Source organism: Trichechus manatus, unplaced genomic scaffold (genome assembly GCF_000243295.1).
Source record: "Trichechus manatus latirostris isolate Lorelei unplaced genomic scaffold, TriManLat1.0 scaffold00028, whole genome shotgun sequence".
Taxonomy (NCBI): Eukaryota; Metazoa; Chordata; class Mammalia; order Sirenia; family Trichechidae; genus Trichechus; species Trichechus manatus.
The window spans coordinates 16,550,606-16,569,756 of record NW_004443964.1 but is presented as its reverse complement, the minus strand read 5'-3'; the positions used below and the strand labels follow the sequence as shown (position 1 = coordinate 16,569,756).

General features: G+C 37.8%; 1 protein-coding gene across 13 annotated transcripts in view; it reads right to left on the bottom strand.

The window, feature by feature from the left end:
• BPTF (bromodomain PHD finger transcription factor) overlaps positions 1 to 19,151 on the bottom strand; it is a 156,382-nt gene that overhangs the window by 118,007 nt on the left and 19,224 nt on the right. For all 13 annotated transcript variants that reach the window (XM_023729324.1, XM_023729325.1, XM_023729320.1 and 10 more), the window contains exon 2: positions 1,974 to 2,796. In XM_023729324.1, coding sequence (XP_023585092.1) covers positions 1,974 to 2,796 — 823 coding nt within the window. The remainder of the gene's footprint in view (positions 1 to 1,973; positions 2,797 to 19,151) is intronic.

The window sequence follows — 19,151 nt, the reverse complement described above, 5'->3', positions numbered from 1 at the left end:
ACAATGGTTAACAATCTCACAACACATCAACAATATCCTTACTCAACCTTGGGTTCCCTATCACCAGCTTCCTTGTCCCCTTCTGCCTTCTAGCCCTTGTCACTGGACTCCTGTACCTCATTAGTTCCATTTGGTTTTACGGGGCTGTCCACTCCCAGGCTGAACAGTGAACCTCGAAGATAACGTCACCACTGAGCTAAAAGGGTGTCTGGGGGCCATACTCTCGGGGTGTCTCTAGACTCCTTTAGGCCAGTAAATCTGGTCTTTTTTGTGTGAGTTAGAATTATGTTCTACATCCTTCTCCAGCTCTGTCCAGAATGCTCTGTTGTGATCCCGGTCAGAGCAGTGAGTCGTGGTAGCCGGGTACCATCTAGCTGTATTGGACTCAGTCCGGTGGAGGCCTTGGTAGCTGGAGGACTAATCTTTTCCTTGTATCTTGTTCTCTTCATTCTCCCTTGCTCCCGAAGGGATGAGACCAGTGGAGTATCTTAGATGGCCGCTCAAAGGCTTTTAAGACCCCAGACACTACTCACCAAGGTAGAATGTAGAACATTGCCTTTATAAACTGTGTTATGCCAATTGAGCTAGCTGTTCCCCGAGACCATAGTCCCCACAGCCCTCCGCCCAGGAATTCAGTCCCCCAGAGAGTTTGGATGTGTCTATGGGGCTTCCCTGACAAAAGGACAGACTTTCTGAGGGCTGTCATTGCCAAGATCTCTGCTTATTCCATACCACCTTTATAAACTAAGGTGAGCCTGGCTGAGATACTTATCTATAACTCCTTGGCTTGACCATGTAGTGAAGAAATTCCTGCTCTCCCCTTCAGGTCTTACTTCTGACATTCATTTCATCCCACCAATGATTTTCTGATTTGACCTAATCCTGAGAACTGGAAGAAGGTATTGAAGACTTTAGAAGCTGAAAGTACAAAGTAGTCCACTTCTCCTGACCATATTTCTACAGGATGTCCAACACCTAGTCCACACTACAACCCTGGCTGATGCCCTGACTGAGGTCATCCCTGACTTGCCTGGAAGAGCGGTTTGAAAACCTTTAGGAAAGCTGAAGCCAGACTATGGCCCTGAGTCTTTTGTGCTTATTTTCTCCTGAAGGACTGCAACGGACAGTGGCAGAAATAACTTTTCCTTAGACAGCTAGGTTTGTTCTTGCTATTCTGTCTTACACACAGATATGGTAAAAGTCAAAAGAGAAGCAAGGGAAATTCTAACACCAAAGTTAGGGCAGGAATTACCTTGGGGTAGGCTGTAAGGGAAATGTAACTGAGTAAGGGCACACAGTGGTCTTCCAACTAATAATGTTCTATTTCTTATCCTAGGTATTAAATACAGTGGGGTGTATTTTGCTTCTTTTAATACTCTTCCTTCTTTACAATTTTAAAGAATTTTTTTTTTTATTGTTGTACTTTAGGTGAAAGTTTACAATTCAAGATAGTCTCTCATACAAAAATTTATACATTGTTATGTGACCCTAATTATTCTCCCTGTACTGTGACAGCACACTCCTCCTTTCCACTCCTGATTTCCCGCCTCCATTTAACCAGCTCCTGACCCTCTCTGCCTTCTCATCTCACCTCTGGACAGGAGCTGCCCATTCAGTCTCATGTATCTACTTGAGCTAAGAAGCACACTCTTCACGAGTATCATTTTATGTCCCATAATACGGTCTAATCTTTGTCTGAAGAGTTGGCCTCGGGAATGGTTTTAGCTCTGTGTTGACAGAGTCCGGCGGCCATGCCTTGTGGGGATCCTCCAGTCTCAGTCAGACCATTAAGTCTGGTTAAAGAATGTTTTAATGTACATATTCTTTCAAGTTGGAAATTATTTAACTATACAACTCACTATTAAATTACAGAGGTTTATATCACAACAGCAGCAGTAATTCTCCTACATCAGTCATGAAACAAACTAGTTTTGGTTTAAATTTATACAAAAATTAAGACCAGATTTACTTACATTATGAGTCTTCGGTTTAAGAACCAGTATTTCCTCCGACTTCGGTCATATCCGATAGGTTCATGTCGAATATATGGTTTATTTTTTTGGATTTCAGCAACACAGTCAGTCACCCCAGGCACCTTATGTGCTACACAGACTTCACACTGCCATTCATCCTCTGGCACCTCCTCAAGAGGTGGTTTCACACATTCCAAATGGTACACTGCTGAACATGTCTCACAGCAAAGCAAATCCCCAAGTTTGTGACAAACCCTACAATGGTCGTCATACTGGATTACCCCTTCAGACATCAATTCCTCACGAGCAATATTGGTTGTAAGAAACTGATCAACTAAGAACTGCAGAACTTTGATTTTGTTCTCTACTGGTCCATAAGGATAGTCCTCTGCTTCTTGGTAAGGAAGAACATGATGGTACTCCTTATCACTCTCGCAGTACACCCGCAGCACCTCTGGCCACGTCATCCCATCTATGAAATACAGTGTGGAATTAACGCTATCTTTCAGATCCGCAGGTCCAAAGGTAGTATTGGAAGTGTCTTCTTCACGCAAAACTGCTTTCAAAAGCACAACGTGCATCTCTGCCATAAGTGTGCACTGCTCTTGACTTACCAGAGCTGCACAAAAGTCCTCAAAGCGAAAAGGAGATAATCTTAAAACAGTGCCAAAGTTCCGCAGTACCTCATAAATGGCAATAACATTCATTATATGCTCATTAGGCACCATTAAATCCTCAGAGGACTTGGGAAAGTCAAGGGGCGGGATGTCTTTTTCTTCTAATATTGGAGAACGAGGTCGGTGTACTCTTGGTTTTCGCCTACCTATAAAGAAAGAAATGATATAATTATAAATCAATAATATATTACATCAGTTACACAAACTAAGTGTTCTCCAGTTTTTCCTACTTGGACATACACCTCAAAAAACAGAAAAGCTTAACTTTTATTCTCTAATAATTGTCAAGTTAAAATAATACTAAGAAGCAATGATTTATTTATCTTTAATTTTTAAGTCTATAGACAATGGAGAGTCAAGGTTTTCCCATTATATTCCAAACCAGAAGTAAAAAATGTAAAATTGTAATCAGCTCTCAATTATCTAGAGGAATTAACTGGTTTACAGGTAACCACAATTAAAAAAAAAAAAATAGTAACAGGGCATTTCTGAAAGATTTGAAAAGAATATGAAACAGAAAAAACATCTACATACAAGAGAGCATGAATTTGGTTTCTGTCACTTATAACTGAAAGAGTACTGATTAAAACAGTATCTGAACACTGCATACAGTAGTCTTTTTTATAATGAGAAGAGTGAACGTTAAAAATAATCTGTTGGTAGTACTGTATCTGTAAGGCAGTAATAGAAATAGTTTCTAATTAATGTCCTACTTAAAAGTATCAGCTTTCATGCATTCTGAAAGATTTCAGGTAACTATTTTATTGTTCTGATTTTTAACAGTTCATTTAGCTTTATATTAAGCTAAAGGTCTTAGTTTTCTGTTGATCTTAGAGGTAAAAGGGAGAAAGACCAAAAAGGTCTTCTACATTCTATACTTTTTATCTGGAAACTACAAAATAGCTTCTATTCAAACTATATTCAACAATGTGAGCACTTTTGAAACTTTACGTTAAATACAGCTCAGTTCACTTTGATACATTATTGGGAGAGTATAAATTAAATTGGTTCTATTTTTTAGAAGGCAGTTTGGCAAAAATCTATCTAAATACACAACTCTTGTCCCAGCAATTCTACTTTCTGGAATTTATCGTAGAGATATACTCACACATGTATTTAAGTAAGTACAAAACTACTCAGTGCAACAATAGTTTATAAAAGCTGAAGTTCTGTGGGGTCTTTCCCCCTCTCTTTAACCTAATTGTACATGAATAATTAAATTATGAATTATGGTACAGCTACATAACAATTGAATTTAGCAGTTGAAAGAAAGTAAAATTCATATGAGCTGAAATGAAACAATCTTTAAGATACATTACTAAATGGGGGGAAAAGTCAGTTATAGAACAATAAATAGAATGTCATCTGAGTAAAGAAATCAGAAACAAAAAAAAAGAAAGAAAGAAAAGGTGACAAATGTATACCACTTTAAAAGGACAAAGAAAAACCTCTTTTAAAAGTAGTTAATTCGAGGGAGAGGAACCGGGAGACAAGAAAAGAAAGACTAATTTTCTTATCCTTCCGTACATATACATACATGTATTTTTAATTATAATAATTAAAAAGAAAAAACTGGGCAGGTAAAAACATTAAAATATTAATATTCAAATCAATAAAATGATGCTGCTACTAACAGTTACTGATGTATGAATATAAGGTCATTACGCAAAATTCAATGATTCACATTTACAGAATTGAGCATAGATTACAGGGTATAAGGAGAAAGCATTTACAGAATTAAACCACTTAAGCCACTCAACTGTCAATCATTAGTATTAGCAAGTCAAGTCATTTCAACTATTCATGAAAGCATTTTTATAACATGCCACTGAGTATATTATGCTCATTACCATTTCCAACAGTGATCTAATATCTACCACTATCAGTTATAGTAATAGTCCTGTATTTTTAAAAAAGGGTTAAAAGTAGTCCTCGAAATTTAGCATGCATCAAAATCACCTGGAGGGCTTGTTAAAACAAAGATTCTGATTAAAACAGTTTCTTGATTCAGCAGGTCTAGGATACCAAACAGGAGTCCTGGTGGCGCAGTAGTTAAGAGCTCGGCTGCTAACCAAAAAGTCGGCAGTTCGCATCCACTAGCCGTTCCTTGGAAACCCTATGGGGCAGTTCTCTGTCGTACAGGGTTGCTATGAGTTGGAATCGACTCAACAGCAACGGGTTTGGTTTGAGTTTTAGTATCCTAAAAACCCAAAAAACAAACCCATTGCCGTCGACTTGATTCCAACTCATAGCAACCCTCCAGGACAGAGTACTGCCCGATAGGGTTTCCAAGGCTGGGGTCCTTACAGAGTAGCCCTGGTGGCGCAGTGGTTAAAGTGCTCAGCTGCCAACCAAAAGGCCGGCAGTTCAAACATATCAGCTGCTCTGCGGGAAAAAGATGTGACAGTCTGCTTCTGTAGAAGATTTACAGCCTTCGAAACCCTATGGGGCAGAGTAGAGCTCTATGGGGCAGAGTAGAGCCCTACAGGGCGGGTTTTACTCTGCCCTAAAAGGTCACTATGAGTCAGAATCGATTGGACAGCAGTGGGTTTGGTTTTAATCTTTATGAAGCAGACTGCCACATCTTACATCTTTCTCCCACAGAGTGGTTGGTGGGTTCGAACTGCCAATCTTTTGGTTAGCAGCCCAGTACTTAACCTCTGCACCATTAGGACTCCTTGGGTCTAGGATAGTGCCTGAGAATTTGCATTTCTAACAAGTTCCCAGGTGGTGCAAATGATGCTGGTCTAGGACCCCCACTTGGAGAACCACTGCCCTAGAACTCAGAAAAGCTATCCCCTGAGATTCAGACTTCTACACATTGGATCAACTTCACTAACTCCAGAAATTACTTTTAAATCTTGCCATTCAAAATGTAATTGGCATCATCTAGCACGCTTGAGGGAAATTTAGAATCTCAGGCCCCACTCCAGGCCTACTCAATTAGAATCTGCATTGTCCCCAAATCCCCAGAGGTGATCCACAAGCTCATTAAAGTTTTTGAAGCACTGCCTTGAAACGGTTCTTCCTAAAACTGGAGGTGCACCGTAATCAGCTGGGATGTTGGAAAAGGTACAGTCTCAATATGCAACTCAAATTTACAGAACCTCAGGAGAAACTCTATGTTTCTGTAATCTTTACTTTTATCCTTCTCAGATGATTCTGATGTGCAGCCAAGTTTAAAAACCACTACTTTAAAGAAACTGGATATTTCCCCCAACCAACCAGAAAAGCAGGCCTTCTGTGGAAACCCAAGCAAGGGGACTAAAAGGTTGCCTCAGGATGGCATGGGTAGAATAGGACTGATGTGCCAAGAAGCTGAAGCCTAATCAAAGACATTGATAAGCCTACAGAAAGAAAATTCTAAAGGAGGAGAGTGGCTGGCATGAATTCTGGGGGAGAAAAAAAGAACTACAGAGCAAGAATTTGTCAATGAATTTCCAGCATGGTCTAGGCTAAGGAAGAGAGTTTCTTGGCTGAATGACAAGGATTCTGGCCTACCTGACAGGTCACTACCTTCATGGAGGAATTATGCTGCTATGTACAAATATTTTAATTAAAATTACCTGGAAGTTGTTGAGGCAAAACTTTCTGCTCTTTTGTATTTCATATTAGAAGGGAGGAGGGTCTGTTGGCATGCTCTCTTCTCTCAACTGCTCAGAAGAACTGGTCAACGGTATTCACCAATTGTTAAGTGCTGTTCAGGGCCCTTTTCTACACGCCTGGGTGTTACATATATTTTTAACATGCATTGTGGGCACAAAGCAAATTTAGCTAATTTCTCATTTTTTAATAATTAAAAAGAAAAAAAAACCCTGCCTATACATTTTAAACAGAAATTGCCTTAATTTGCTGAAGTTGCAAGAAATCCTAAACCTTTTTCAAGGCCCTACTCAAATATCACCTCCTCTGTCCTCTCATGGGCCTCCCGGCACCGTGCTTCCCTGACACTTTTGTACAGCCAGCTTTCCACTACAGTTTTGTTGTTGCTCACTGCTGTCAAGCCACCCTCCCGACTCATGGTGACCCCATGCACAACGGAATCGGACCGCTGTGATCCATAAGGTTTTCACTGGATGATTTTTCAGAAGCAGGTCACCAGGCCTTTCTTCCTAGTCTGTCTTAATATGGAAACTGCTGAAACCTGTTCAGAATTGTAACAACATGTGCTTTAGCATGCTTATATTACAGGTAATTAAGTACTTATGTGCCTTGGCTCATTTGTTAACTTCTTTAGAGCACAGACCATGTCTCAGTTATTGTAGTAAGTAAAAAATATTTTTCCAGAGTGGGCCCCTAAATTTTTATTTTATTAATTTTAAAAGGAATATTTACAAAATGTTTTCAGACTTCTAGACCCTATAGGACTACCCTCCATATAATGTCTGTTTCTTGAGAAAAAAAATGTAATCTTGCCCCCTTATTTCTAACTGGTATCTGAGAGAAAGATGAACAACTCAGTATTGGTATAGCGGACAGGGGAAGCTGGTTTCTGGCAGAAGCCAATACTCTAAATCTAATAAGATCTAATTCTTTAATCTACTGTTACATATACTTAACCCGTCAATGGCATAACATAAATAAATCACCTGTGATGCTTTCAATAGCCATCTTTTAAAAATTATGAAACTGATTTGTCAAAAGTAACAAGGATTCCCCCTTTCACCCAGTCAAGTTTTACAGTTATTACTCTCAAGGTTGACCTCTTTCAGTGAGTAGGTTCCATCTGTCTCTAATTCCCTATCCTTTCATACCAGTAAACTATGAAAAATGGCAGAAAAACAGCCATTAGCTTTCACAGAGTGCTCCCTATATGCCAAGAGCTGTGCTAAGCATTTTAAACGCATTATCTCATTTAATCTTAGATCAACCCTATGAGGTAGGTAGGTACTATTATTACCTCCCTTTAAGGATGCTTGAAGATGCAAAATAACTTGCTTAAGGTAACACAGCCAGTGGTAGGGTCACAACTAAAACACAAGTCCACCTGTGTCCTAAGTCAACACCTGGTAAAAGGGCTTTTGAGAAATAACAAGTGCCCTATGTGCAGGTGAGAGGAATAGCAGATAAAGATTAGTGACAGGGTTAGAAAGTGAAAGCCCTGAAAGCAAAAATTTCAGCAAGGGCCATCATGTCAAGCGTTTAATAGCCACATATGGCTAGGGGCTATCACTCTGGACAGTACAGATACAGAACACTTCCATCATTGCAGACAGTTTTATTGGACAGCCCTGGTCTAGAAACACATTTAGGGATTACTGCATGAGAACTAAAGTTCAAGTAACAATCCACTGGGCTATCAACACAAAGCTAAAACGCATTCAGTACTCTTTCTCTTTAAAACAGGGTGAAATATTAAATATATTCTCAATGGATTTCCAACAAAATAAAAGAGTTCCATCAAAACTGAAATAAAGTTGTAAGCATCAAATAAAGAAACCCGTACGTGTACACACAGATGTACGATCCTATAGAACATATGGTTTGTGCCTAGAGTTCACAAAAAAATACTGGAAATAACCCAAATGTCCATCAGTAGGGAATGAATAAGTAAACTACAGCTTACTCATATAACAGAATACCATACAGCATTTAAAATAAATGAACTCAGTCTATCAACATGGATAAATAACAATTTTTTAAAAGGCGAAAAAAGCAAGTTATACATACACCAAGAGCCCATTTATGTAAATTTTTAAAACACAAAACAAAACCTGCATATAAACATATATAATACAAGTATAAAAACACAGATTGGGAATGGCACACAACAATCTCAGGAGAGTGATTCTCTCTGCAATCATAAGGAGGGTAAGGGAAAACTTTCCTGAATGTGTGAAATATTTTATAATTATTTTAAGAGAAAAGGTTCTGATACTTGAAAAATTCACTGACATAAAATTACCACCAAATATAATGATTCATGAACAGTACTGAATATATTAGTGTCCACATATTCAAGAAAAAATATGGCTCAGAATAGGTCAACAACAACTTACCTAGCATGAGCAAAGAATCTAATTCCTAAATATATGGCACAAACACTAACTCCCATGACATAAAATTTCTTGTTTTTCACAATGAATAAAAAAAGAATCCCTGAATCCACAATAATACTCAAAAGGGAGGAGGAGGAGTTCTACAAATGTTGGCTAATAAATAAAGACGGGATGATAGAATTAGACAAGGACAGAATTAGAATCACCATTTTGCAACCACCACTGTAATGACTAATTCAGACAAGGATCACCAATGCATGCTAAAACCACTGGGTGAAAGATTGCTGGTAAACAGGATATTCACAGAGTATCACCCCACAGATTACATATTTTCAAAAAAGAAAGGTACCTTTACAAAGAAGAAATCTGGCAGACACTTCTTTTACTGAGTGATAAAACTTATCATCATCGATACTGGGACAAATTGATGACATGCCTCCTGATGAGATACACGAAGAGGGATATAACATCGTTTACATAGTATTCCTGCTAAAACGATCAGATAAACCTAAATAGTGAGGCATTCCATAAGATAACTGGCTGGGACAATTTAAAAAATGTTATTTCTTCGCCTCCCTCTCATTAAGGTGATAGAACCACTCTAGATTAAAAGCACTAGAGAGATGTCAATGAAATACAATGTATGACCCTGGATGGGGAAAAACACAGCTATAAAGAGCAATTGGGGAAATTTAAAACAGAATATCACATCAAGGTTAAATTAAATGAAATGTCTTGAGTACACTGAAATATCTGGAGGTGAAGTGTTATGCCTGCAACTTACTCTCAAATGGTTCAGGAAAAAAAAAAAAAAGGAGAGAAAGAGTTGCTAGAGAGTTGTTTTTGCTTTACTACTTTTTCCCTCTTCTGACTTCTGCCTGAAGGGTGGACCCACTTGCAGAGCTACATCACTGGGGCAGTGCAGCCATATAAAACCCCAAGAAAATCCCGTATTTTTGGCCAATGGACCAAGAAGAGGGGCTGTGGCACACCAGAGAACTTGGGGGAAATTCCAGAAAACATAGCTAGAGAAGATCTTCTAATTCTATATATGAAACAGCACAAATCCTGACCTTACCCCTGAGCTGCGCACACATGGGACCGACCCAAGGCAACATGGTAAAAGCTGTGTGAACCGAACTACAATATGAACCACTGTTCAAGTAGCAAACTAAACTCTGAGTAGTGCACGTGCAGGACAGACCAAAGCAATAGAGTGAAGGCTCTGAAAACTCAACACAGCTCACAACAGGAGAGACAGAACTTGTGGTCTAAGCAAAGTTGACTGCCTGCTTAAAAAAAAAGAAAACTCCCCAGCAGATTTTAACAGGGCCCAGAGTTTCAAAATAAGAGATTCAAAATGTCCAAGATACAATCCAAAATTACTCAAAATACAAAGAATCAGGAAAATTTAACCGATACTCAAGAGGAAGGACAATACCAATCCCGAGATGAACCAGATGTTGGAATTATAAGACAAAGACTTTACCTATGTTCTATGAGGTAAAGATAAACTCTTAAAATTAATGAAAATATAGAAGTTCTCAGCAGAGAAATAGAAACTATAAAAAAATCAAATAGAAATTTTAGAACTGAAAAATACATTATATGAAAACAAAACATTCACTGGATGGGCTCAACAGCAGAACGGGATGATACAGCAAAATACCAGTGAATGTGAAGACAGATCAACAAAAATTATCTAAGCTGACCGAAAAACCAAACCTGTTGTCGTCGAGTCAATTCCGAGTCATAGCGACCCGATAGGACAGAGTAGAACTGCCCGTAAGGTTTCCAAGGAGTGCCTGGTGGATTCGAACCGCTGACCTTTTGGTCAGCAGCCATAGCACTTAACCACTATGCCACTGGGGTCTAAGATGAAGAACAGAAAAAAATGGGACACTATCCAAAAGGTCTAACATACATGCCACTTGAGTCCTTGAGGAGAGGAAAAAGAGAATGGTGTATAAAAAACATTTGAAGAAATAATGACTGAAAACTTCCCAAAATTAGTGAAATCCATAAATTTATAGATTCAAGGAGCTCAACAAATTCCAACAGGATAAACTCAAAGAAAACCATGCCCAGACACATCATAATCAAACTAAAAAAAAAAAAAAATTAAGATAAAGAAAAAAACTAGAAAGCAGCAAAAGAAAAGTAATACATTACATATGAGAGAACAATAATCCAAATGATTGTGAAACAGTGGAACAATATCTTTAAACTTCTTATAGAACTGCCAAACTAGAATTCTACATCCAACAAAAATCACTTAACAATGAAGGCAAAATAAAAACATTTCAGATTAAGGAAAACCAAGAGAATTTGTCAGAAGTCCTGCTCTAAAACAAACGGTAAAGGAAGGTATTCAGGCTAAGAGAAACGATACAGGAGGGAAACTTGGCGCTAAGAAGAAGAGCAGCAGAACTGGTTAGTATCTGAGTAAATAAAAAGGATTCTTTCTTATTCTTAATGGCCAAAAACTGGACACAACCAAGATGTCTTTCAATAGGTGAACAGATAAACTGTGGTACATCTATACGATGGAGTTTTATTCAGCAACAAAAAGAAATGAGTTATCAAGCTACAAAAAGACATCAAGGAATCTTAAATGTACACTGCTAAGTGAAAGAAGCCAGTCTGAAAAAGCTACATACTGTATGATTCCAAGTATATGACATTCTGGAAAAGGCAAAACTACAGAGAAATTAAAAAGAGCAGCGGTTGACAGGTGGGAGGGGGCAGGGTGATGAAGAGGTGAAGCACAGGACATTTTAAGAGCAGTGAAACTATTATGCATGATACTGTAATGGTGGATATATTATGCATTTGTCAAAACCCATAAAACTGTGCAACGCAAAGAGTAAATCCTAATATAAATTATAGACTTTAGTTAATAATAAAGTATCAGTATTGGTCTTTCAATTGTAACAAATATACCACACTAATGCAAACTCATTGCCAAGTCGACTCCGACTCATAGCAACCCTGCAGGACAGAGTAGAACCGCCTATAGGGTTTCCAAGGAGCAGCTGGTGGATCCGAACTGCCAACCTCTTGGTTAGCAGCCGAGCAGTTAACTACTGTGCCACCAGGGCGTCACACTAATGCAAAATGTTAATAATAGAAGAAATTGTGTGCAGGAGCCAGTCCTTTCTGTACAATTTTGCCATAAACTTAAAACTGCTCTAACATTTAAGGGATCTTACTCAAATGTTAACTCTAAGTAGATAGGATAAGGATGTATATTGTAACCCCAGAGCAATCACTAAAAAAATAACACAGAGATGTAACCAAAGAGCTAATAGATAAATTAAAATAGAGCTCTAAAAAAATTTATAACTGATGCAAAAGTAGACAGGAAAGGGGGAACAGAGAAACAAAAAAATGAGGGGGTGAACAGAAAATAAATAATAAAATAGTAAGCCTAAATAAAACCACAAATAATTATATTAAATACATATGGTCTAAATACACCAACTAAAAGAGAGATTGTCAAATCAGATTAAAACAACAACAACTCTTTTTAAAAACAATGATAGAGAGAGATTAAAAGTAAAAAGATGGACAAAGACATACCATGCTAACACTAGTCCAAAAAAAAGCTGTACTGGCTATTAATACGAAATAAAGTGGATTTCAAAGCAGAGACTATTACCAGGAATAAAGAAGGTCACTTCATAATAACAAAGGCGTCAAATAATCACGGGGACAAAATAATACTAAATTTCTATGCACCTAATTGCAGAGCCTCAAAATACATGAAACATAAATAGACTCACAAGAAGAAATAGAGCAAATCCACAACAATAATTGTAGACATCAACACTCCTCTCTCAGTAATCAACAGAACAAGTAAAGAGAAAATCATTAATGATACAGAAGACTTTAACAGCATTATCAACCAACCTGACCTAACTGACATTTATGGACCATCTACCCAACAATGTGGATCATAACAAATTACGGATAACATTATGGATGAAGAATGGGAATTCCAGAACAACTAACTGTGATCATGCAGAACCTATAATTGGATCAAGAGACAGTTGTTCAAAAAGAACAAGGGGATACTGCCTGATTCCAAATTGGAAAAGGTGTACAGCAGAGTTAAACTTTCACCTTACTCAATCAACCTGTACGCAGAACAAATAATACAGGAATCTGGACTACATGAAGAACACGGCACCAGGATTGGAGGAAGACTCATTAACAACCTGCCATGTGCAAATAACACAACTTTGTTTGCTGAAAATGAAGACAACTTGAAGCACTTAATGATGAAAGTCAAAGACTACAGCTTTCAGTATGGATTACACCTGAATGTGAAGAAAACATTCTCACAACTAGACCAACAAACAACGTCATAATAAATGAAGAAGAAACTGAAGTCATCAATGATTTAATTCTACCTGGATAAAAAAGTAGCATCCATGGAAGCAGCAGTAAAGAAATCAAACAGTGTACTGCTTTGGGCAAATATGCTGCGAAAGACTTCTCTAAAGTTTTAAAAAACAAAAATGTCATCCGATGACTAAAGTGCACCTGACCGGAGCCATGGTCTTTTCCATTGCCCCATACACATGAGAAAGCTGGAGAATGAAAAAGGAAGGCAGAATAAGAATTGATGCATTTGAACTGTAGGACTGGTGAAGAATATTGAACTTACTTATCCAGTGCCACTATAACAGAAATACCACAAGTGGGTGGCTTCAACAAACAGAAATTTATCTTCTCATAGTTTAGCAGGCTAGAAGTCCAAATTCAGGGTGCCAGCTCTAGGGGAAGGCTTTCTCTCTCTATTGGCTCTGGAGGAAGGTCCTTGTCTCTTCTTAGCTTCTGCTCTGGGGCTCTTCATGTGACTTGGCATGTATCTTCCCCCATCTCTGCTTACTCACTTGCTTATCTAATCTCTTTTATATCTCAAAAGAGATAAGACACATCCTACACTAACCCTGCTTCATAAGCATAACAAAAACTACCCATTCCCAAATGGGATTATAATCACAGGCATAGAGGTTAGGATTTATATCACATATTGTTGGGGGACAAAATTCAATCCATAACAAATACTAAACTGCCAGAAAGAACAAATCAGTCTTAGAAGAAATACAACCAGAATGCTCATCAGAAGTGAGAATGGCGAGACTTCAGCTCACTTACTTCAGCCATGGCATTAGCAGGGACTAATTGCTAGAAAAGGACATCATGGTTAGTAAAGTAGAGGGTCAGTGAAAATGAGGAAAACACTCAATGAAATGGAGTGACACTATAGTCAAAACAATGGACTCAAATACATAAACAATCATGAAGATGGCGCAGGAGCAGATAACATTTCATCCTGTTAGACATAAGGTCACTATGAGTTGGAGCCAACTCAGCATCAACTAACAACAACAACCAACTACCTAACAACAGCAGAATATGCCTTCTTTTCAACTGAACATGAAACATTCACCTAAACAGGCAGTATTTCAAACCATAAAACATCCCTAACTTATTTTTTTAAGTCATACAAATTATGTTCTCTGACTATAGTGAAATTACATTAGAAATCAAAAACAGAAAAATGGGAAAATCCCCAAATATTCGGAAATGAAACAATATACTTCAAAACAATCCATGGGTCAAAGAAGGAAGTCACAACAGAAATTAGAAAATATTATAAATTGAATTGAACATATCAAAAATTATGGAATACAGATAAAGAAGTGCATAGAGGAAAATTTATAGCATAAACACTTAGGTTAGAAATGGAAGGACTCAAGTCAGTGATCCACTAGGTACCTTAAGAAGCTAGAATAACAAGAGCAAATTAAACTCAAAGCAAGCAGGAGGAAAATAAAGCCTAGAGCAAAAAAAAAAAAAAAATCAATGAAATAGAAAAAAAAAAACTATAGATAAAAAATCAATGAACCCGAAAGCTTGTTCTTTGAATAGATCAACTAAATCTTGAACCTCTGAGAAGACTGACCAAGACAAAAAAAGAGAAGATATAAATTTCAATATCAAGAGTGAGAGTGATGACCTTACAGCCGTTAAAAGGATAATAAGGGAATATTATGAACAACTTTATGTCCATAAATTGGACAACTCAGATAAAATGAATCAATTCCTTGAAAGACACAAATAACTAAAAGCCCACTCAAAAAGAAATTGACAACTGGAATTGTTTTATATCTAGAAATTAAATTAAACACATAGTTAAAAAACCTTCCAACAAAGAAAACTCCAAGCCCAGATGGCTTCACTGGCATATTCTACAAATATTTAAGGAAGAAATAATTCCAATTCTACATAATCTCTTGCAGCAAACAGAAAAACAGAAAATACTTTCCAACTCCTTTTGAGGCCAAAACCCAAAAAACCAAACCCACTGACATCAAGTCGATTCCGACTCATAGCAAACTCTATAGGACAGAGCAGAACTGCCCCACAGGATTTCCAAGGAGCGGCTGGACAAAGGCAGGGCAGGGGGTGGGGAGATGTTCCAGGTTGGAAAGAAAGAAACAAAATCATCTCTATTCTGCCAGATAATATGATTAGCTATGTAAAAAAACCCCACGGAGTCTACAAAAAAAAGCTACTAGAAGTAATAACATTTGAGAATTTAATAAGGTAACAAAGATCAATACACAAAAATCAACTGTATTTCTATTACTAAAAATGAATAACTAGAAATTCAGATTAAGAAAAAGTACCAGTTATAATAGCATCAGAAATCACTCAGACATAAGTGTAACAAAATAGGTGCAAGACCTGCAAGTTGAAGACTACAAAAACACTGATGAAAGAAATCAAAGATACCCTAAATTAGTGCAGAAATAAATGTGTTCATGGATTGGAAAATTCAATATTAAGATATCAGTTCTACCTCCAATTGATCTAGAGATTCAACACAATCACAAACAAAATTCCAGTAGGATATTTTATAGGTATTGATAAGTTAATTCAAACAATTGAACGGAAAGGCTAATGAACTAGAATAGCCGAAACAATTCTAGGAAAAAAAACAGAAGAAAACTGGACAACCCACACTGCCTTATTTCAACTTAACTATAAAGCTACAGTAATTAAGACGGTAATCAAAATACAGTAGTCAAAATAATCAATATTATCGTAAGAAAAAGATCACAGAAACAGAATAGAGTCCAGCAATTGATTCACGCAAATACGGTCAACTGTATCTTGACAAAGATGCAAAGGAAATGCAATGGAGAAAGAACAGTCTTCTCAACAAATGTTTGTCTGGGTTAGGCAAAGAGTTCTTAGATACAACACTGAAAGCATGATCCATAAAAAGAAATAACTGATAAATTGGACTTCATCAAAATTTAAAACTTCTGCCCTGGGAAACACACTGTTAAAAGACAATGAAACACAAGTCACAGACTGGGAGAAAATATATGCACATCATATATCTAACAAAGGATTTATAGCCAAAATACATTAAAAAAACTTTTATAACTCATTAATAAGAAAGCAAGCAGCCCACAGTATTAACAAACAATAATTTACGAATCGATACATAGATGGATATGCCAAGAGGTGTAGGAGGGCGTAAGGGAACACACCCACCAGCAGATACAGGTTTGGTGGTGGATATTTCTAAATACATGACTGTAGGTGCTCCTTATATATTAATATAGACAACAGAGCACACAAGTGGCACAGTCAGGGAAACCTTTTAGACATAACCAAACACCTCGCAGGATGAAGTTCCTAGGCTCAAAGGCAAAGGACCATAGACTCAGGGGACATCTATGTCAATTGGCACAAGACAGTTCATAAAGACAATGCTCTGCATCCTATTTTGGTGAGTAGCATCTGAGGTCTTAAAAGCTTTCAAGCAGCCACCTAAGATACAACTATCTGTCTCTTCTAGCTTGGAGCAAAGTAGAGTGAAAAAAACCAAAGACTCAAGGGAGCATTGAGTCCAAAGGACTAATGGACCACATGAATCACAGCCTACAAGACCCCAAGACCGGAAAAACTAGATGTTGCCCAGCTACCACTACCGAGCACTCTGACTGGGATCACATCAAAGGGTCCTGGCCAGGCACTGGAGAAAAACGTAGAACGAAAGATCTAATTCACAAGAAAGACCAGACTTACTGGTCTGACAGAGACTGGAGGGACCCCCAAGACTATGGCCCTAAGACACCCTTCTGACCTGGAACTGAAGCTATTTCCAGAGACCACCTTCCAGCCAAACAACAGACAAGCCCATAAAATACCTAAACACCAGACAGGAATGTGCTCCTTAGAACAATCAATTATACGAGATCGAAAGGGCAATATTTGCCCAGAAGCAAAGACAAGAAGGCAGGAAGAGGTAGAAAATCAGGACGAAAGGAAATGGGGAGCCCAGGGTGGAAACGGGGAGAGCGCTGACACATTGTGGGGAATGAAGTCAAGGCCATGAAACACTTCATGTACAAACTATTGAATAGGAATCTAATTTGCTAACTTTCACCTAATGCACAATTTAAAAAAAAGAAGAAAAGTCAGTGTCAGAATGCTATGATGTGAGAAAGACTTGACTGGATCACTGCTGGCTTTGAAGACTGCAGGGGGCCATGGACCAAGAATGTGGGCAGCAGCCTCTAGAAGCTGGAAAAGGCCAGGAATCAAATTCTCCCCAAGAGCCTCCAGAAGGTACACAGCCCTGCTGACACCTTGATTTTAGCCCAGTGTTGGACTTCTAACCGACAGAACTAACTGTAAGATAATAAATTTGTGTTATTCTAGGCCACTAAATTTGTGGTAATTTGTTATAACAGCAACAGAAAACAAATGTAATTGCTCGGAGTATTAAACAAAACTCAAAGTCTGGATGCCTATCAAGAAAGATTCAAAAATAATCAGATTACAGGCAATATTTATTTCCTTCTTTAGTCTTTTCTGTATTTTTCCATCCTTTCTATAATGAACATTGATAACTTTAGAATCAGAAAAAAAGTTTTTGATAGTAGAAACAACTTTGCTATTAATGCAAATCTTATTTTTAAAAGTACAAAATGTTTATACTCTTAGAGCTTAGAAAATAAAAGAACAGAGGGTAACATTCAATAAATAGAATACGGGTGATCCAAGAACAAAGTAACAAAGACTGAAGAGAAATCTGGGTCAAATAAACTAAACAGACATTTTCTATATACAATGGTCCTACAACTCCTTTAATTCCAACAAATTAATACCAGTAAAACAATTGCTACTTTAATTAAATATGACTTCCCCGAGAGTCTCAATCTAACTAGAAAAGTTTTTTCTCTTTAATGAGCCAAGAGATGCAGCTATTCCAGTCTTGACTAACACACCCACAGCCGCAGAGACCTAAGCAATGAAATACCACCTCAAACAAGAGACCCAGGAGACACTAGGTTGGCTAAGTAAAAAAAAAAAAAGAAAAAAAAAATCAGAAAACAACAAATGTTAGTGAGGATGTGGGGAAACTGAAACCCTTATCCGTTGCTGGTGGGAATGCAAAACGGTACAGCCATTGTGCAAAAGAGTGTGGCAGTTCCTGAAAAAAACTAAACATAGAACTACCAATATGACCCAGCAATTCCACTCCTAGATATAAGCGCAAAGACTTGAAAGCAGAGACTCAGAGACTTGTACACCAATGTTTACTGCAGTACTATTCACAATAGCCAAAAGGTGGAAACAATCTAAATGCCCATCAACGGATGAATAGATAAAATGCGGTACATACATACAATGGAATACTACTCAGCCAGTAGAAGAAATGAAGTCTCGATACACGCTACAATATGGATGGAGCTTGGGGACATTATGCTGAGTGAAATAAGTCAATTACAGAAGGACAAATATTGTATGACTTCACTTATATAAAAAAACAAGAACAGGCAAATGCATAAGACCGAAATTTATTAGTGGTTACCAGCGGCGGGAGGGAGGGGAAAAGGGGGGGTTATTGCTTATGGAGTACTGAGTTTCAGTTTACACTGATGGAAAAATTCTACTGATTAAGGGTAGGGCTGCAAAGCCAATTAAGTGCTGTCAATAAGTTTTACACCTGTAAAAAGCTGAACTGGCAAAAGCTGGGTGATAGACATATCTACAACAACAACAGAAAAAAAAAGTAATGAGAATGCTGGCACATTGTAAAAATTGTAGCCAATGGCACAGAATTTTTTTTTAATTTTTAATTTTTATTGTTATAATTAAATGAAGTTTACATTTCAAGTTAGTCTCCCATACAGAATTTTTTTTTTTTTTACATTGTTATGAGACCCCAACCGCTTACCCCATTCTGCGACAGCACACTCCTCCCCTCTGCCCCTGATTCCCCATGAACATTCAACCAGCTCCTAACTCTCTCTGCCTTCCCCTCTCCCCTCCAGACAGACGCCGCCCCTTTGGTCTCTTATATCTACTTGTCTAAGAGGCACATTCTTCACAAGTATCACTTTATGTCCCACAGTCCAGTCCAATCCCTGTCTGAAGAGTTGGCCTCAGAAATTGTTTTAGTT